Here is a 22,255-nt window from a genome sequence, read left to right on the forward strand (position 1 = left end):
TTCTATTATATTATACTTTTTTTTAATACTTATTTAGGATCATAGAGTTAATTCACGTAAGCTCACTTTTTAAATCGTTTTTGAATTTTACAATTTTCCCTCAATCTCTCTTTCCTCCCCTACCCCCGCCCCCACAGAAGTCAGTCTGATAGTCTTTACATTGTTTTCATGCTGTACATTGATCAAAATTGAATGTGTTGAGAGAGAAATCATATCCTTAGGGAAAAAATAAAATACAAGTGATAACAAAATTATATAATAAGAACTTTTTTTTTTTTTTTTTTTTACGATTTTTGCAAGGCAATGGGGTTAAGTGGCTTGCCCAAGGCCACACAGCTAGGTAATTATTAAGTGTCTGAGACCGGATTTGAACCCAGGTACTCCTGACTCCAAGGCCGGTGCTTTATCCACTACGCCACCTAGCCGCCCCAATAAGAACCTTTTTTAAAAAATTAAAGGTCTTTGGTCTTTGTTTAAACTTCACAATTCTTTCTTTGGTATTCTTCATTGCAGATACCCTAAAATTGTCCCAGATTGTTGCACTGATGAAATGAGCAAGTTCATCAAATTTGATCATCCCCTATGTTGCTGTTAGAGTATACAATGTTCTTCTGGTTCTGCTCATCTCATTCAGCATGAAGTTATGCAGATCTTTCCAGGCTTCTCTGAATTCCCATCCCTCCTGGTTTCTAATAAAACAATAGTGTTCCATAACATACATAAACCACAGTTTGTTCAGCCATTCCCCATTTGATGGACATTCACTCAATTTCCAATCCTTTGCCACCACAAATAGGGCTGCTATGAATATTTTTGTACAAGTGATATTTTTACCCTTTTTCATGATCTCTTCAGAGTATAGACACAGTAGTGGTATTGCTGGATCAAGGGGTATGCACATTTTTATATTGTACTCTTTCCTGCTTACTTGACACAGTGAATAGAGCATGGGGCATGATCTATCTAGTTCATCCAAGATCTGTATTCAAATTTGACTTTAGATACTTATTTACTTACTAGTTCTATGACTCTGGGCAAGTCACTTAATCTTAATCTCTTCACTTATAAAATCAAAAATAACACTTACTAGAAATGATAATAGCACCTACCAAAAATAATAATACCACCCACTTTCCTGTGCATGCACTTGTATGTGTGTTTGTGTGTGTCTGTATGTGTGTGTATCAAATGTCGAAGTATTTTCAAAGCTCTTAGAATAGTTCCTACAATACTTTCTTTCCTTTCTTCTCTACACTTTTACAAAAACATGTTTTAGATATTCTATGAGACTAAGAATAAATCAATGAACTACTTTTTCTTGTTTTTTCCTGTCCTTTATAATCACATAATTAGAGGTAGAAGGGTCCTTGAAGGTCAGGAAGTCCATCCTTTTATTTTACAGATAAGGAAAATCAAACCCAGAGAGGGCAAGTGATTTTTCTAGGGTCACATAGATTTTAAGTCACTGGGACATGATAAATGCTTACTGGCTGTTGAAAGAAGCTGAGTTGGTATTGAATACATAGCTATCTGTTAGGCAAACTACACCATGCTTTCTTACTCATATATAAAGAAAAGAGTGAGTACTTTATGAACTAGCTCCCAAAATTTATACCTCCATCTGGGAAGATAAAATACTTCCCATTGTTTTTTAATGCCTTTAGTAAAAGGTTTTTTGTTTTTGTTTTTTAGTTTTTACAAGGCAGTGGGATTGAGTGACTTGCCCAAAGTCACACAGTTAGGCAATTATTATGTGTCTGAGACCATATTTGAACTCGAGCTGGTGTTTTATCACTATGTCACCTAGCTGCCTTCCTAATAAAAAGGTTTTTTTTTTTTTTAACATTTTTTATGTGACAAATCACTTAGGCAGTAAAGTCTGTGGAACCTCTTAGAAAAAAATTAATTTAATGGAATAAGGTATATATAAAAAGTGAGTGAAATTAAAAATATAACTTTTTTCTATTCAATTCATAGATTCCCCTCCCCCCTTCTATTTCTGAGTGACCACTTTTGATGAAATGAGCCTTCATCCATAACATCGTTTTCCTTGAATTTCTCTTAAAGGGTCTGCTATTGAAGGATGCAGGGTAGTTTTAGGGTCTATAAACATAAAACAGTTTGCAATTCTGCAGAACTTGCACCAACTAAGTCTGACTCTGAAATAGGGGATTACTCAAAGAATGTCTGCTGAGTGAGCAATTTGATTGTCTAGTTGATTAAAAACTTCCTTCCGGTATAGTCATTAACAGTGACCTTCCCAAACAACTGTTCTTACAGAGGATGACCAGCCTCATCCTCTTCCCTACCACTCCCTCTTCATGCATGATCCTATTTACAAATGAAACCTCTGAAAAAAATTTGGGGGGGTATATACTTCACTATAAGCCCTAGATACAACCCATCTGTTGTTCTGTGAAGACCTTGCTATTATGAAGATACATCAGTAAGAGACTCTGAATATTAAAACCCTTGAGAGAGAGATGCATAGACCATCTTTATAGTGGTTCTTCCCACTTGCATCCCTGAAATGGTTTTATAATTTAGCAATATACTTCTTACCCATATCAAAGAATCATGGAACTTTGGAAATGGAAGGAATCTCATTAACCATCTTATTCCTTACACCTAAAAAAATCAAATCTGGATCTGGATCATAACAAACTTGACAAGAGCCCTACCCCTGTTTGATGACTACCAGGGAGGAGAACTCCCTCCCAAAGTAATCCTTTTGAACATTTGTCATAAAGTTGTCATAAAGTGTTTATTGACTTTAAGCCTACATTTCTCTGTTTGCAGCTTCTACCCATTATTCCAATATCATAACTGACACATAGGAGATACTTAAAGCCTGTTGACTTGAGGAGTTGTTCCTTTTTAGTCACAGTCCTTTAAAACCCTGAAGATGCCATTGAGTCTTCTTTTCTCCAATCAAACAACAAACAATCATTTAGTTGTGTCAGACATCATGCTGGGCACTGGGAATTCAAAAACAGAAGTGTGTCTATGTTTTCAAGGAATTTACATTCTTCATGAAAAGATAATATATACAACTAAATACCCCAGTTCTTCCAACTGATCCTCACATGACATGGGCTCAAGGCCATTTATCTCCAGGTTGTTCTCTTCTTGAAGTGATCATGATTCATCATAAGAGTGCTTGGTCATCCCCATAATGTTTGATAAATATTTCTTTAATGGTAGCATTTGCAAATTACTACTTTTTAGTCAGAAGAATATAAAATATGGAATATTGTCACTTTTGAGAAACCAATTTTACTGGGTGGCTGAGGTAGAAAGGGCCAGTTAGGTGGCATAGTGATAATGTTGGACCTAAGGACAGGAAGATTTATCTTCTCAATTTCAAATCTGGCCTCAGATAGTTATAAGTTGTGTAATCCTGGGCAATCACTTTACTCTGTTTACCTCACTTTCCTCATCTGGAAAATAAGCTGGAAAAGGAAATGGCAAGCCACTCTAGTATCTTTGCCAAGCAAACCCTAAATGGAGTCACTAACCTTTGGACACAACTAAATCAATTGAACTACAATGAGGAAGAAAGGAACATTATACTTATTGGTTAGTAAATAAATACTAAATAAAGCATTTACAAAGATACTGATCTTTGCAGAGTTAACTGGAAGTAGCATTAATATTAAGATTCTGAAAGAGACTTACTTGAAGTGTAATATTATTTAGAGCTTACAGCAACCTTAAGTGTTGTCTAGTCTAACTCCCCATTTTACAGTGGAAAAAAATGGAGGCCCATGATAGAAAATGAATTTCTTAAGCTCTCTCAGGTAGAAGTAATTGAGGTTACAAATTGATTACAAATTCATTGTCTTTCTCTTTATACCAGTGGTTCTTAACTTGTGGTTTATGAATTTGTATTATAAAAATTATTGTTTTAATAACAATATAATTGATTTCTTCTTTAATAATAAGCATTTGTGTATGTAGAATATCATGCTGAGTATGTACTCCATAGACTTTACCAGACTATAAAAGGGGTCCAGGACTGCTTATAACACAGATATTATCTGGCAAATGATAGGATGGTCCTTTGGATATATTCTTCTAGTTTTAGCCACAGCATTCCAAAAGAATATATTATTCCAACAATAATTTCATTATTTACTTTTTCCTAATATTAAGGTGTTGTCTCATGTGCAAATGAAGTCATCAGGATTGTTTTATATAAGTCTCTGTATAATCTAAATGTGTACTTTTATGATTTGGTTACTTAAGAACACTGACAAAACAACCAACTCTATATGATAGGGCTGTTATGCAAGAAAATCTCATGGAAAAGGCCAATTCTGGATCAAGAAACCTGGAAAGGGAAATACCACTTTTTTCATTATGACTTCCTGCTCTGAAGGACAGAAACCCGTCTGCTATGTAATGTAATTGATAGAACACTGAATATACTTTCAGGAAGACTGGAGTTAAAATCTTGCTTCTGTGTGATTGGACAAATCACTTAAATATTGTCAGCCTCAATTCTCCTATAAAATGGGGATAAGACTAACATCTACCTCACAGAATTGTTGTGAGTATGAAGTGATATAATATATGTGTAAAACCTTAAATCCCTCTATATATTCTGCTACTGCTAGTGCTAGTGCTACTGCTCCTCATCTTCCTCCCCTCTTCCTCCCCTATATTATTGCTGCTATTATTATTACCACTGCTACACTGACCAACTTCTAGAACACAAATAAAGAAGTAAAGCCCCCCCAAACAAAGAATCTATGGAATCTTTCTATGTTTTCTTATGAAAACAGTAGAGTAATGCCTCCTTTTTTAAAAGAAAGATTTTATTTATTTTGAGTTTTACAATTTCCCCTCCATTCTTGCTTTCTTCCCCCCCCCCCCCCACAGAAGGCAGTCTGTTAGTTTTTACATTGTATCCATGGTATACATTGATCTCAGTTGAATGTGATGGGAGACAAGTCAAATCCTTAAGGAAGAAAAATAAAGTATAAGAGCAAAATTGCATAACTTTTTTTTTCTAAATTGAAGGCAATAGTCTTTGGTCTTTGTTCAAGCTCCATAATTCTTTCTCTGGATAGAGATCGTATTCTCCATTGCAGATTCCCCCAAACTGTCCCTAGCTGATGGAATGAGCAAGTCCATCAAGGTTGATCATCACCCCCCCTGTTGTTAGGGTGTATAATGTTCTTCTGGTTCTGCACATCTTGCTCAGCACCAGTTCATTCAAATCCTTCCAGGCTTCCCTGAATTCCCATCCCTCCTGGTTTCTAACAGAACAATAGTGTTCCTCACATACATATACCACAGTTTGTTAAGCCATTCCCCAATTGAAGGACATTTACTTAATTTCCAATTCTTTGCCACCACAAACAGGGCTGCTATGAATATTTTTGTACAAATGATGTTTTTACCACTTTTCATAATCTCTTCAGGTTATAGACCCAGTGGTGGTATTGCTGGTTCAAAGGGTATGCATATTTTTCTTGCCCTTTGGGCATAATTCCAAATTTCTTTCCAGAAAGGTTGGATGAGTTTACAGCTCCACCAACAATGTAATAGTGTCTCAGATTTCCCGCATCCCTTCCAACATTGATCATTTCCCTTTCTGGTCATATTGGCCAGTCTGAGAGGTGTGAGGTGGTACCTCAGGGATGCTTTAATTTGCATTTCTCTAATAAGTAATGATTTAGAGCAATTTTTCATATGACTATGGATCGCTTTGATTTCCTCAGCTGTAAATTGCCTTTGCATATCCTTTGACCATTGGTCAATTGGGGAATGGCTTTTCTTTTTTAAATTTGACTCAGTTCTCTGTGTATTTTAGAAATGAGTCCTTTGTCAGAAATGTTAGTTGTAAAAATTGTTTCCCAATTTACTACATTTCTTTTGATCTTGGCTACAGTGTTTTTATCTGTGCAATTTAATGTGATCAAAATTATCTAGTTTGTTTTTAATGATGTTCTCTATCTCTTCCTTGGTCATAAATTGCTTCCCTTTCCATAGATCTGACAGGTAAACTACTCCTTGATCTTCTTGTTGGCTTATAATATTGTTTTTTATGTCTAAGCACTATATCCATTTTGATCTTATCTTGGTATAGGGTATGAGGCATTGGTCTAATCTAAGTTTAATAGCTCCTTTTTTTGAAAGTCATCTATACTACTTGTCTTCAGTGGACCAGAAATGATATGATCTGAATTTTTTTTCTTGCACAAGAGTTGGGATTTCATTGGAACAGTGAGTTCCACTGAGGATTCTACCTATGCCAATGCAGACTGATATAATATATCTGCAATTTAAAGTCATAGTTGCCTGTGACATTGGAAGGTTTAGTGAATAGTCCAGGCTCAGATGAAGACAGCATTGATCCAGGATTCCTATGCTATCTCTCTTTCTACTTTACCATTTTACCTCTGCTAAGATAGTTTCTGGTAAAATTCATAATACTACACAGGTTTTAGAAATTAATTTAGGGAAGATAAAGGTCTATGATTATAACTAGCCATTTACCAATGCTTTATCTTAAATATTTTTCTTTCTTAGTTCATTTAGAGCTGGAAGGGACATTAGAGTCCATATTGTCCAAACCTATCATTTTGTAGATGGAGAAACTGTAACTCAGACAGGTTTAGTGATTTGCCCAAAGTTAAAAAGGTGTCAGTGAACATAAGCCCTCTGACTCTACCTCCAGTATTCTTTTCACTGTACCTCCTCTTTCAGATGAGTAAGAAGAATTAAAAAAAACACAACTGTAATAAAGAATTCTTTAATGACTTCTTTTTAGATTTTTGCAAGGCAATGGGGTTAAGTAGCTTGCCCAAAGCCACACAGCTGGTTAATTAAGCGTCTGAGGCTAGATTTGAACTCAGGTACTACTGACTCCAGGGCTGGTGCTCCATCCACTGTACCACCTAGCCACCCCCTTTAATGACTTCTTGACCTCAGTGGGCTAAAAAGTTCACTCATATTATCTCCAATGTCCAGAATGGATTTCTGTGCCCTCCTATCTTCATATTTTGAAATCCCTCCCTTCTTTCAAGGTCCAAAATAAGGGCCCACTCTTCCCTTAGTTGAAAGGGATTTCTCCCTCCTCAGACTGTCCTAGGGGAGTTCATCTGGGTTACTCCTTCTCCCTGACCACAGCATGCATACTTTTTATTATACTTACTTGAGGACATTCTTTACCTTATCAGATTATAAATTTCTTGAGGCTTGAGATGGTTTTATTATCTTTGCAGGCCCAGTTCCCAACATAATGCTTTGCAAATTAGAACAATATTTCTTGTTTTATATTTAAAATATTTTTTGGGGAAATGATAAATCTAATTCTCCAAATGTTTTGTTTTTGAGGATTTTGGGAAAAAATGGAGGGGAAGACATTCAGTTCCCTTGCATATGTTCTCCCTGTCTCTCACTTTTTTCATTTTTCTTTCTTTTCTATCTTCCACCCCTTTTTTCTTTTCTTTTCACTGGTTTTCACATTAATATCCTGCCATTTTGAGAAATCATTTTTGTATTTCCTCTATGGCAAGTAGCTCCTGGATTTACTTGGGAAATATCCCTCTTGCACATCAGATCAGACTATAATGAGTCACTGTCTTTTGCCTACGATGATACCAGGCAAGGCTAGGTGAGTGCAAGCTGGATTCCAGATATGGAGTTTGTAATCAAAGTGGAATTCCAGGGTCTCTTCAAAACAATGTGGACACTGTCCAGGAACTACAGAGTGAGGCTAGGAAGATTCCACAGGAACTTAGGTTTTATCATTGACATTCAGAGACTAGTGACTCACATCCATGCCTACCTCTCACAGCTATCACTGCCCTCTGTGCTGCCAACCTAAAGAATGCTCCTTCCCCGTTCAGGAAGTTGTCTCACTTCTCATAATATAGGAACATTTTTGTTGTTTATTTAGTGACTTGATTTGGGACCAAATCAGGTTTTGGGTAAACCAACAAATGTCATTTTTGAGCACTTGATATATGTTTGCATATTTGGGATAAATCCATTGATTTAAATTAAAATTTTAATTTAAAATTTTAATTAAAACCTACAGGTCAGTCAGATTTCATACTGGTCAAGGTTACACATAATGAAATCCTGGAAGGCAGCTCTATTAAAACATTATCTGCTATATGGAACCTTGTATTTTTCAAAATCCTCTCATCCACATTTATTATGTTAAAGTTAAATGATATCTCCAAGGTCATGGGGTGAGGCAGTTCTAGCCCTGGAGCTGAGGCTGAGTTCTCTTGTTTTGCAGTCTATTGTCTTTAATCACTAAGTCAGATAGGTGAAAGCATGTTGTAGGGAGGCAATGTGATATAGTAGAAAGAATTCTGAATTTTAGATATTAGTGACTCACAAATATATGAGTTAGACTTTGAAGAAAAAAGTTTAGAAACATTGACTACATTGATATTTTTAATTTTAGGTAAATAAACCAGTTTGGAGAAACCCTGTCATATCTTCTTTCAGAAGGCTCAGTTTTAAATTTCTTTTAGACCAATTTCTTTTGGGAGGGCAATGTGCCTCAGGAAAAAGAAGTCTGGAATTGGAGTCCTGTATTTGTCTATCAGTCTTGCCATTTATTACTTACCAGCATGACTTTGGGTAAATCAATGCATGGACTAGTGTCATTTTGTAAAATGGATTTGCACTGCATGGTCCCAAAGGTACTTTGCAACTCTAAAATCTCTGATCTGAAAACCTTGTTGTTTACAGTTTCTAATGATCTGGGGTTAAAAGGATAGGTGATTTCCAGCTACTAAATATATGCAGTTTAAACATATGCAATGATGGTCATTGCAAAATACTTTCAAGGAAGGGATTTGACAGGTTGTTGTTCCAAAGACCAACCTTAGGTCATTGACTCTAAACACCTAAAACAAGCAAACAAAAATGATCATTTTAGATACAGTTGTCAGGCGGACATATAAAAAAAATCAGAGGTATGAGTCATCAATAAATCATCAAGCTGAGGATTCTAGGTGGCACAGTAGATGGCACACCAGCCCTGAGCTCAGAGTTCAAGTTTGGCCCCAGATACAACTGTGATCCAAAAAAAAAATAATAAATCAATAAGCATTTGTTGAGTGCTTTATATACCAGATACTATGCTAGGAATGCAAAGATAAAAATCAAATCTGCTTTGCAATCAAGGAGCTTATTGAATAGTAGGGGGAAACACTATGTACATATAGAAGTAAATGATCATTTCTCACATTTATCAGGATAACAAATTTAGAAGATTTAATAAATCTAAACAGCATCATCCGTGATTCTAGAAAATGGAGATGAAGAATATTACTTATCTCCTGTCAGAGAGAAGATAGTTTAACTCCACAGTAGAAAGCATACATTTGAATGTTGTCACTATGGATTTTGATGGTTTAGGTTTGAAAATCATGTTATAATGTTATTTCATTTGATTCTCATAATAACCCGATGAGGTAGTTGCTTTTATTATCCTTTTTTCCAGACTAGAACTCTGAGGTTAAGAAGATAAGGGACTTGCCTAGGAAAATACAGTGACAGAAACAGGATTCAAATTCAAGTCTTCCTGACTAGAAGCCCAATACTCTATCCACCAGGCTATGTAGCTTCCTTTCAATGTATATTTAAGGTGAATACAAAGTAATTTGTGGGAATATAGGCACTAGTGTAACTAGGGAGAATAACTGACTTTGCAATCATATGGGATAGACTTTGAGGTTAATAAATTTGGAAACTTTACCTGACTAATTACACTGATACTTCCAACTATATTTATGAGCTAATATGTAGAAACCTTAGCATATCTAGATAGGCTTGCCTACCAGATGAAGACAATCTTTTAGATACATTCAAATCACCACTATTTTTAGCTAGTAGAATATTCCTTTCCAAGTAGAGTGTAGTTTTGTGTACTTTATCTTAGTTTGCTTCATTTTTCCCTCACAGTTACTTTTGGATTCTTTTTCATTTTGTTCATTCTGCTTGTCTTAAATCAGAAGCAACTAATATTTACATCACTATTAGTTCTTCTCTAGTCCAATTTTTAAAAAAAGTTAGTATTTTCATTCTTCTTTTTTTTAATTGTCTCTCTATTTCTCTCCCTTTCCCACTTCTCCCTTACCTCTCTGTGAGAAGGTGAGTAGCATTCTTTGTCTCCATCCTCTGGAATCATGGATAATATTCATAGTTGTGGAATCTTCCAAATTTATTATCTTGATTTAACTATTCTGTATCTGTTGACTTCACTTTTTTTTAGGTTTTTTTTTTAAGGCAAACAGGGTTAAGTGGCTTGCCCAAGGCCACACAGCTAGGTAATTATTAAGTGTCTGAGACTAGATTAGAACCCAGGTACTCTTGACTCCAGGGCCAGTGCTATATCTACTATGCCACCTAGCCGCCCCTTGACTTCACTTTTTTATCCATTTCTATAAGTCTTTCCAGATTTCTCTGAAACTCCCCCCTTTATCTTTTCTTATGTTACAATAGAATTTCATTATATCCATATATCACAATTTGTTCAATTGTTCACTAATTGATGGGCAGTTCCTCAGTTTCTAGTTCTTTTCTTTCAAATAAAAAAGAATTTTTATGGAATAATTTTGTTCACATTGGTCCTTTTCTCCTTTCTTTAAACTCACTGGGGCATAGTGCTATCACTACTAAGGCATATGTAGTTTAGTAACTTTTGATGTTAAACTGCTTTCTAGAATGACTGGAACAATTCACTAACTACATTATTAGGTCTGCATTTCTCTAGTCCCACAGAAAATGTGTCAATTTCCTTGGGAAAAAAATCAAGATATCTTCAAAAACACCTTTTTTTTGTAGATTTGACTTAATTAACATCTAAAATTTCAATAAAAAAATCAGCTGAAGCAGTCAAGCTGCAGAGTATAAAATAAATTCATATACATCATGGGCTTTCCTTTATATCACTAACAAACTAACAAAACCCAATAGCAAGAGTTAGTAAGAGAAATTCTATTCAAAATAGCTACAGAAAATATAAAAATATTTCAGAGTTAATCTCCTGTGGTATATTCAGGAAATATATTAATCTATTAGTAAAACATGCTTTGCAGAAATACAGACCTAAATATTGGAAAAATATAATTGCTCATAAGTAGTTCAGTAGGAAAAGGATGCACATATGCAAAAATATATGAAGTCACACTACCAGAACCACTGATGTCTAAATGTGAAGGACATCTAGATTAATAACTGAGAAAGATCAAGACAATAATTATTTATACATCCTATAAATGCACAATTCCTTTTTAGATAACAGTCATCATCTTTTGTAATTGGAAAAAGACTGGTTTGTTGTTTGATTTTCTTTTAATAATCACTGACTATTCATCTCCATCAGTTATGGCTTCTATTTTCTTTTTTCATAATTACTTTCAATCTGTTTCACTGCCCAGAAAAAACAGACTCTAAAAGGAGATGTCTTCTATTTGTTTTGATAACAGATTTTTTAAAAAAAGAATCTTGCAAAGAATTGAGTAGTTCTTTCCTACAGTTTTGTGTGATCTCATGCATTTTTACCTGGTTTTCCCCAAGAAACAAAAAGGCTTATTACATGCAAGTTTTTTTATTAAGGTTTTCATTGCATCTGCTGAAGTGGCATAGGGCATACTTCCATCATTAGTCTAGTTGGGAGGGTGGCCAAGATTAATTAATTGAAATTTGCTTTAAGGCAAAGCAAATAGTGTAGTGTGTTTTCATTCAAAACAATACCTATCACTAAATAATGAAGGTACAATTAATGTTAAAGATGTTAATAATTAGCTGTGTTCCTTTAAACTTTTGTTCCAGTGGTATTTATGATCAGAAAGACTTTATTCCAAAGGTAGGAAATCAACATTTCAATTAAAGTCTATCTATTACTTATTATTTAATACACTTATTTAAACGAGGTCATCACATAAAACTCGGGTTCAGTTACAATTATACATATGTGGAATGAATGATTATAAAATTACAGAATTTTTAGAGCTAGAAGGTACTTTAGATACTTTCCCAGTCCAACTCCCTTCTTTTACTATCCCCCTAGATTGAATGACTTCCCAGGTAGTAAGGTATGCTTGCATACCATGTAGGGAAATGAAAATGGTGAGGACAATTAAAAGGTATTTGAGAAAGGCTGGAGAGTGGTATCTGGTCAAGAACAGCTTGATTTGAAATTTGAATTTATCTTTTGGGTTTTTAATGACCAACCTGTCTTTCACTGTCCAGCTTGATCCCCTAGTCTGCTTGCTATCTGCTTCTTATGGCCTGAAACTTTCTTTCAATAAGCTCCCTCTCAGAACATGATGTTTTGTCTTTCACATAACCTCTGACCTCTGGCCTTCTCCATCTTATTAGCTTATTGATCTGCTTCTTTCCATTCCTGAAATTGTCCTATGTTGAAATTTTTCCCTTCCATTTCCTTCCACTACCCAATCAGACTAACTCCTGGGAACCCTAATCACTCATCAGTTTTGCTAGCCTAGGGATTGAACTGATTGAAATAGTAGAGAATTCATGTTTAATTCCTCATCCAGAGCATGTTCCCTTCACCCCAATACTGGTGTGCATAAGCTGAATGCCTTAAGTCTTCAAAAATGAGATAATGGGCTTTTTTCTTTGTTTCAGGAGAAAGCATACCAGAAAGGGGTCTGATTTCAAATGAGCAAATTGCTTAATCTCTTTGAGTTTCAGTTTTCTTGTTTGAAGAATAAGGATATTAACATTTGTACTATCTCACAGGGATGTTGTGAGGAAAGGACTATGCAAAATTTAGAGTGCTATTTAACCATCAATAGATAGTGTTATTAGGATCATAGATCTAGAATTGGAAAGGACCTTAGTGGTCCCCTAGTCTAATAACCTAATTTTATAGAGGAGGAATCTGAGGTCCAGAAAGAGTTATTCCTGAAGGGAGGATTGTGTCCTTGATGCAAATTGGGAAGTTTGACAAATGGGTGGATTCATTAAGGAAGATAATGAATTCTGTTTTGCACATGTTAAGTTTGAGGTGCCTAGAAGATTTTTTTTGGTAGAAATGTCAGAGGGAATGCAGTATGCTTGGGATTCATTGCCAAAGTTTTGAGGATGATGCAAAGAATTTTACATCTTCTTCTTTTGAGGCTGTTAGAAAACTTTATCATTTTATTATTGTTGTTGTGAAGTCATATCAATTGTGTGCCCAACTCTTCATAATCCCCTTTGGAGTTTTCTTGGCAAAGCTACTAGAAAAGTGCCATTTCCTGCTCATTTGACAGATGAAGAAACTGAGGCAAAAAGTCACTGAAATGACTTGCTCAGATTCATATAACTCATAAGTGTCTGAAGCTAGATTTGAACTCAGGAAGATGAGTCTTTCTGACTCCAGGTGCAGTACTTTATCCAGTATGCCATCTAGCTTCCCTTTAGTGAGTCTTTCAAAACTCAGCTCCTTGAGGGTGTGCCCTATTTTGTCTTTGTGTCTTTAGTGTCTAGCACATTGTTCGGCACATAGTGTATAATTAATAAATGCTTGCTGAATGAATAAATTAAGTGCTACCTCTTGTAGAGGTCTTTCCTGATGACAAATTTCTTCATATTCATTTTGCAAATATTTTTCTCCTTAATTAGTCCTACCTCCACCTTTTTATTATACTCCCTCCTCCAGTCGTGGGTACCATTGGACCAATCAGAAGCTTCTGGTCATGATTGGCTTTTTACAAGAAGTTAAATCACAAGTGTGTCACCAGAAGTAGTCTAAGATTGCAGACTTATTCCCATAGATGCTCCATGTAATGGCCTCTGCAGCCTAAAGTCCAGTAGTTTGGTGGCCTCCCCTGAATATATTTCTTCCTAAAAGAAAATTAACTTCTTGAGGGTGTGTACTGTTTTGGATTTGTTTCCTTAGTGCCTAGCACATTGTTTGATGGTTAACAAATGCTTGCTGAATGAATAAATTAATTAATTGTCACTGGGCTGATATAATTTGTTTTTTTTTTTTTTTTTTTAGATTTTTGCAAGGCAAATAGGGTTAAGTGGCTTGCCCAAGGCCACACAGCTAGGTAATTATTAAGTGTCTGAGACTGGATTTGAACCCAGGTACTCCTGACTCCAGGGGCGGTGCTCCATCCACTACGCCACCTAGCCGCCCCTGGGCTGATATAATTTGACAATTAAGCTCTTCTGATGTCCTCAGTCTATTATGAATGGTTATTTGTCTGTTATCTATATTGCAGTCTATTTGTATGCCTTCTGTGAATACTTCTTCCTTACTTGTCAAGTTTATTCCTAGTCCATGTATTCTAGATCATAGTCAGCATCATTTATCTGACTTCCTACTCCACAACCTGTCTGAAGGTGATTTCTCCTGGAGTCACTTTTTCATTGTACAACTTTAGCCAACTATAACAGGTTATTTAAATTTCTTAGAATCTTTCCAGCAATGCAGCCCTTAATTAGAACAGAGAGTCAAGATTTGGACATAATCGAAATTTATTTTTAAAGCTTCTACAGGAGTTAGAGATGGGGTTCATTCCTAAATTTTTGAGAATCCTGCAAAATGTTCCACATCTCATTAAGTTCGGTGACTATGGGGAACTTCTTAAAGGCCAATAATTTTTATTGAGTGCTAGTTTCCATCTTCATTTCAGCATAGCTACCTTTTAAAGAGCAACATTTTACTAACTTCATGGTGGCCATAAGTGGTAAGGTTTATATTTTAGGTCAACAAGCAGGATAGTGGAAGAAACTAGTTGAGATTGTGAATAACTTCAGCAAAGAAATAGGATACAATAAAAGTCCCCCCAAACATTAATATATCTATACAATACTAATACAGTCTAAGAAGAAATTATAATCAAAAGAAATTCCATTGACAATAACTAAAAATATCTGGCTATCAATCTACCAAGACACATGCAAGATTTATATAATTACAAGAAAACTCTCCTTACAAATATAAAGAAAGATATTGCTTAGGGTTGAACCACATCAGTATAATTTAAAGAATAACAGTGTCTAAGGTAATTTACAGATTTAGTATCATACCAATTAAATTACCAAAGAGATATTATATAAAATTTAAAAAATTCATTTTGAAAAACAAAATTTTAGAATCTCAAGAGAAATAACTTTTAAAAGTCAGTCATATAATACTTTTGTATCAAAAGTATTATAAGGGATTAATTATCATAACTACTTATTACTGTTTTATAAATCAGGCTCAGTGGAAGAGACTACATATACAAGAAACAGAAGCAATGGAAAAGAATAGTACAGTGTTTGGTCAAACCAAGAACATAAATTACAAAGGAGGAGACTCCCATTTGACAAGAGCTATTAGGGAAAATGAGGCTCAGTTTGACAATAAGTTTAGACCATCATCCTGTACCAAAAACCATAATAGTTTTCAAATAAGCATGTGACCTGGATTTTAAAAATCATATAATAAAAATTAGGGAACAGAAAGGGTCAACTTTCCCAACTGTAATTATAGAGAGAATTTTTATCTAAACAAAGAAGAAAGGTAATCATAAATTGATATATCATAAATCATAAATAGATAATATCATTTATATGAAATTAAAGACTTGCACAACAAAATTAGTGAAGATAGAATTAAGAGGAAAACTAAATAGGAAAATATTTATATCAAACATTATTGGGGAAAGATATATTAATCTAGAACACAGAGGGAATTATGTAAATATATAACTGGGGATAATTACCTAATAAATAAGTGGACAGAACACATATTAGCCAACAGATTTCAAAAGAATTACAAACTAAAAATAACCATGTGAAAAACATGTTGCAAGTCACTAATAGAGGAATGCAAATTAAAACAACTCATATCCAGCAAGTTGACAAAAATGACTAAAACCTAATCACAGTTGGAGAGGATAAGGCACTCTTATTCCCTTTTAGTAGAACTGTAATTGGTCTAATCATTATGGATATCAATTTGCAATCATGCAACAAAAGTGATAAGTGACCGAATTGTCCATATCCTTTGATTCAGTAGTCTTGCTATGAGGCATATACCCAAGGAAGTTGACAGAAAAATATCTCTATCTATATCATCTATATCTATCATCTATGTTTATGTATATATCATCTAAATTTATATATATATGCATATATAGTTAGGTATATATGTGGATATATACACAAATTTTTATATACATATATACATAAAAGTATTCATAGAAGCACTTTTGTTGTGGCAAAGATGGAAAATTAAAGTGTGTGCTCATTAGTTGATGAGTGGGTGAAAAATTATAATGTATGAATATAATAAAATATTATAATGGATTAAGAAATTATGGCCATGAAGAATTCAGAGAAAAAAGGAAGATTTATGTAAAGTAAAATAAGAAGAAAGAATATACTTGTAATATGTAAATAGTAACAAAATTAAATGTAAATTTCACTTTGAAGAATTTTATTTAAAGAATTTTCATTCTTTAAAAAATTTAAAAATCTAGTAATAATTCTGAAGAAGAGTATAAAATTTCTTCCTTTTCCCTTTAGAGAAGCATGACAAGGTTCTTAAGTCAGAAAGTTGAATGCATTGTTAGCTATAATACTTGTATAAAGTGTTTTTGCTTAATATTCTTTCTTTGTTATCAGGGCGGGTTCAATTTAGAGGAAAGAAAAGGAAGCTATTTCCAGAAATAACTGATATAAAAAAAACAAAAGACTTTGCTAAAACTTAAAAAAAAAGAATCAGCAAATTACAATGGAAAGAATTTTGGACCTAGAGTCAGATCTGGATTCTGTGCTTTGCCTTTTACTAGTTTTGTGATTGTAGGCAAAGCATTTTCATTCTCTTGCTTTTCATTTAACTGACAAAATGGGGATGATAATACTTGTTCAGTTCTTTCTAAGCTATAACATACTACAAAAATTTATCCTGTTATTGGGCTAAAGAAAGTTGTTTGGCTGTCATCTTAGAGAAATATTAATGAATGCAAAATATAACTTTTGATATTAGAGACTTGTGTTCCTTCAAAATTTTGTTTGTTTTCTTAGAGGCCTCTGTTATATTCTCCTCCCACACCACTCCCTTCTCCCATTGAGCAAAAATGCCCCCAAAAAAGAAAACTTCCATAACAAATATTTATAGTTCAGCAAAACAAATTCTAATATTGGCAAAACAATTTTTGTGTGTATAGGTATTTGCTTTGGCAAGCAGCAGTTTCTAGTACATTTTTTTCACAGGATCATCTAGAATGAATGTTTTTAGGGTAAATGAAATATTTAGCATAGATTGATACAAAAATGTATTAAATAAAAACTATATGGTTATGTTTACATGGTGAGTTTTCTTGATTCGCATGAATTTCTATTAGTTTAATTCAACATTTATTAAATGCCTACTATATATGCAGAGTATTTTAATAAGTATTCAGGGAAATAATGAAGATTAAATTGGATCAAGTCCCTGCCCTAGAAGAGTTTGTTTCAGTCAGGACACTATTGAATACAGAGATAACTGTAGCATGCATGATACATGCATAATCCATTAACAGGGTCAAAAAAAAGATGCCAAATGAAATTAAAGGAGAAAATCATTATCAACAAGATGAAGCAAGGAAAGCTTCAGGGGTAGGAGGGGAATAGACATTGGTGTTTAAAGGATGGGTAATAATTCAGCAGGCAAAATATGTTACAATCACAAAAACATGAAGATAGGGACAAATAGACCACTATCAGGAGGCAGGAAATAGCTCAGGCTAGTTATAGCAAAGAATGTCTGTATGTAAATAATATGTGATGGGTTTGAGAAGGTAGATTGATACCTTATGGATGCAATTGGAATTCTGGTAATAGAGTTTGAAATTAAATTACTGAGCAATAGGAGGACCCTAAAAATACTTGATCAGTAAAATTATATGACCAGATGTTAAATATGCATTCAATTAAATTACAATTCAGACATGTTTCTCGATCTTGAACAGTCAAAGATAGTGTGTTGAGGACTGAGGCTTAAAAAAGTAAATGAAAAGTATTGCTTGCCCTCAAGAAACTTTCATTCTACTGGAAGAATGTAACATTTATCCAGATTAGTTAAGAAGATAATTTCAGGAGTAATAGGAAAGGTTTCCCATAGGAAGTATCACTTGCACTGATTTTTGAAGGAAGTTAAGAATGAGATATTTTATTATCTTGGTAGTTACTTGCTAACTAATTAGATATGAGGAGTGAGATCAGTACAGAAACATTCAAAACTCTAAGATCCTTTTGGATAAATTGTGGTGTGAGTTAGAAGTGGTAGGCTTTTACAATGGGACATTCAAGGGGAGATGATTTGTAAGCAGTTGGAGATGTGGGTTTAAGAATGGTTAGAGCAGAAGACAAATATTTGAGTTTCAAGTTAAGCAGTAGGAGTAATGAGATTGCAAAACAATAGAGTATAGAGAAAAAAAAAGAGGAGGGGCAAGGACAAACTTTCCAAAGCACCTACCTTAAAAGGTAACAGGGGTCAAGGAATCAACATTCACCTCAAGGTTACAAACATGAGACATTACTGGGTGAATGGTGATTCCATTTGTAGAAAAACCAAGAATGGCAGCAGCTTTGGGAAGGAAAATAAATAAACTGAATGAATTAAAATTAAAAAGAAGTTGCTTCCCATTATTTCCTGCCACCTATATAGGTACAGTTAACATTTAAAATTTTTTTTCCATTTTTTTTCCCATGTCTTTTCTCATGGTCATAGATCCCCTTCACCAGAACTGCATTGTGGGTGAAGCTGTAGAACCAGAAGAGAAAGGGAAAAGAGAAATTTAGGAATATTAAAATATAAAGGAAGCAAAATCAAACATGCTAGATCATAACTTGTGATTATTGTGGGCTAGTGAAAAGAACATTAGATCTGGAGTTCCAGTACTTGGGTTCAAGTTCCAACACTATGATATCACTGCTTTGAGTAAGCCTCTTCATCCCTTCCTAAGTTTCCTTTTTTGTAAAATAAAAGTGTTGGATTAGATTATAGATTCATGTAATTTTAGAAGTGGAGAGAAATGAAACCACCCACATTCCCACCTACAAGTTCTTATTTTAGGATTCTTAGGAAAGCAGCAGAAAAAGATCAAGAATTAGGCAGTTTCAGGGATTGAAGTAATAGGAATTACTTCAGGAAATTGAGAGGAAGCTGTAGTTAGAACTAACTATTCATGGTCATAACTCTTATCCAAGGAGAGAGGCTGTCTTGAATTTATTGTACATTACTATCATTTGTGTGAAGAGTTCCAAGTTTTATATTTTTAGAGACATTAAAGAACAATAGATAATTGTACATTTAATTTTCTTCTATAATTTTTCATCCATCTTCTAAAATTTTTCTCTGCAAGACTCAACTCAAACACCATCTTCTACACAAATCCCTGTTACCCTATCCTACAACTGCAATAAAGCTCATTGACTAGAAATTAGACCTGAAATTTCATATATATAGGGAATGTTCAGGGCAGATTGGCATATTCTCTTCTATTTAGAGTCTTGGGGAATTACCTTAACCAGGGTCATGCATCTAGTATATATCAGAGGCAGAAATTAAATCTAGGTCTTCCTGGTTCCAAGGCTACTAGAGCAGGCTGCTTCTTTGTATGTATAATCTTTATATTTATTCCATGTGTTTCTGTTCTTGCCCATGATAGAATGTAAGCTTTTTGAGGACATTTTCATTATTTTTTTTAAATTTGTATGTATCCCCAGTACCTAGCACAGTGATTGGTTCTATAGTTTCTTTTTTTTTTTTTTAATAAATGCAGTTTATAGCAGTTTCTTAAAAAATGCTAGTTGTAGCAGTTTCCATACAGGTTTCTTCTGTAGCAGTTTCTTAATAAATGCTTATTGATTGATATGTGTAGAAATAATTGTAGAAGTAGCTAATCATATTTATATAATAATTTAAGGTTTGGAAAAGGTTTTCTTTACACATTTTAACTCATTAAATCCTCAATATGATTCTATAAAATAGATGCTACTCTTCCATCCAATTTACAGACAAGTAAAGTAAGATTCATATCAGTTAAGGAAGTAGCTTAGGGACTAGTACATATCAGACAGGGTTTTTCCTAAGTCTCCATGAATTCAAGTCCTATATCTAGGGACTTACTTAAAGTCTAGTAGAGGTTTAGAGGCAATCTAGTACTTGAGGGTCATAGATTTAGGGCTGGAAGGAATTTTAAAGAACATTGAATTCAACTCATTCATTTTACTGATGAGGACCCTGAGGGCCTACCAAGGAAGCTCTCCCTATTGCCCATGCCGTCACCCTGAAGCAGTGTAGATCTGTTTTCTGAAAATTTTTACAGAAATCTCAGCTACCTTTTTTTAGTTTTTTTTTTTTTTTGTAAGGCAAATTGGGTTAAGTGGCTTGCCCAAGGCCACACAGCTAGGTAATTATTAAGTGTCTGAGACCGGATTTGAACCCAGGTACTCCTGGCTCCAGGGCGGGTGCTTTATCCACTACGCCACCTACCCGCCCCTCAGCTACTTTTTTTCTTTCTTTTCTTTTTTCCTTTTTAGGAGTAGAAACAGAAGTCCTATTGCCCCTGGAAAATATGGCTATGGGAAAGCCCCATATATATTACCACTGCAGACAGACACTGGACAACCCCCTCAGAGACTTCGGAGACAGAGACAATCAGCTCAGCATCAAAGATATCATGGGGAGGCAGAACCTGGTCCCCATTACAGTGGTCCAGCCACCCCAGCTATACAGCGGAGGCATCTCTACCAAGGAAACCATGGCTCTCAGCCCAGACTCCAGCACTTAGAGTCCTCAATTTACCAGCCATCTTTATCCCGTGTCCAAGGTTTTCCTGCAAGTTCAAGTCTATTCCATGGCATAGAAGTGAGTAGCAGTCCTGGTGCAGGGTCCCATCTTCCATCTCTCCGGCCACCCCACAGCTTTTCTCAGCCCCACCGATCTACGGAGATCATGTGCATTGGAGCTTACCGACAATACAAGCTCTGTAACACTAATGTGAGTATGCTCTTATCTCTCCCTCCTCAGTTCAAATTTTGTTTTCCATCTCTTCTTGCTCTGCCTAAGGTTCCACAGTCCTTACCCCTACTTGTGATACTGAAGATTTCAAAACTTTCTCATTCCTTATTCTACTAACAGGCATGCTACCTTTACCACCTGAGCTGTTAGAATTCCTAACTTGGTAGTTGTGGCTGTAGTGGGGTTATACTTGTTATTTCAATTTTAATAACATTCTCAACCAAAAAATTTCCACACAAATATTTCATTCATAAACCACAAATTCTAAATTATTTATAGTTTACTAAAGAAAAATAGAACTCTCTACATTGCCTAAAAATTATTAGCATTTTATTTACTCTTTTTTCTAATCTTTATGCATATTAGATTTTATTGTTGTTATTTTTATTTATTTGGATTGTATGCATTATGTATGCATACTTATCATTTTTATTGGTACCAGTAATATTCTATTCATTCCTATCCCCCCAATTTATCTAGCCATTCCTCAACCATGGATATATAAAAAAATCTCTAGTTTTTCTACTATTTCAAATAAAAATATTTTTGTACAGTCAGATCTTTCCATCCCACCCCACTTTATTAACTTCCATTAGATCTAACCCTAATAGTGAAATTATGAGGTCAAAACACTTAATTTAATAAACACTGAATTGGAGATATGAAGATAAAAACAAAGTATTTCCTACCCTCAAGATGTAGGTAAGGTAGTAAGGAGCCTGGGCTCAATTTTTTAATGTCTTTTTGTATGTTCCTAGTTAACTTTTTTGAAGATCCATCAATTCCTAGTTCCATCAACAGACTGATAAAATACTTATTTCCTATCTGAATTCCTCTTCAAGCATTGAAGTGACCCTGAGAGGTGGGGCTTTATTCTGTGTTATGTGGCATTAAACCCTGCTCTTGAGAGGTAGAGAATGTCAATCACAGGATTAGCTTGTGGCTTCTCTGTGTAAAGAATGTCACTGTCACAGAACATTGTTGTCAATCACACCTTTTCTGGTTTCTTCATTCACTGGTTATGGAGCAGGTTTTGTATTTGGGGGGTATAGCTCATTCATTGAACTTATGTATTCTTCAAATGAAGAAAGCTTGCCTTTTTCCTTTAAAAATAAAAAAATAAAACCAAAGCACCCTAACCCAAAACCTGGTTGGTAAATGAGTATGAATCATGCAAGAAAAAAAGAATCTAATAGGTATTGCTGTTGGCATTTGTATGGTCCTTCAATATACTCCCTTAAAGGAAAATTTGTTAAG

General features: G+C 34.6%; 1 protein-coding gene across 5 annotated transcripts in view; it reads left to right on the forward strand.

Annotated features, from left to right (window-relative positions):
* Positions 1-22,255, forward strand: part of LOC141521709 (thrombospondin type-1 domain-containing protein 4-like) — a 481,139-nt gene that overhangs the window by 197,042 nt on the left and 261,842 nt on the right. For all 5 annotated transcript variants that reach the window (XM_074234538.1, XM_074234540.1, XM_074234539.1 and 2 more), the window contains exon 5: positions 20,518-20,977. In XM_074234538.1, the coding sequence (XP_074090639.1) occupies positions 20,518-20,977 (460 nt within the window). The remainder of the gene's footprint in view (positions 1-20,517; positions 20,978-22,255) is intronic.

This window comes from Macrotis lagotis, chromosome 4 (genome assembly GCF_037893015.1).
Source record: "Macrotis lagotis isolate mMagLag1 chromosome 4, bilby.v1.9.chrom.fasta, whole genome shotgun sequence".
NCBI lineage: Eukaryota > Metazoa > Chordata > Mammalia > Peramelemorphia > Peramelidae > Macrotis > Macrotis lagotis.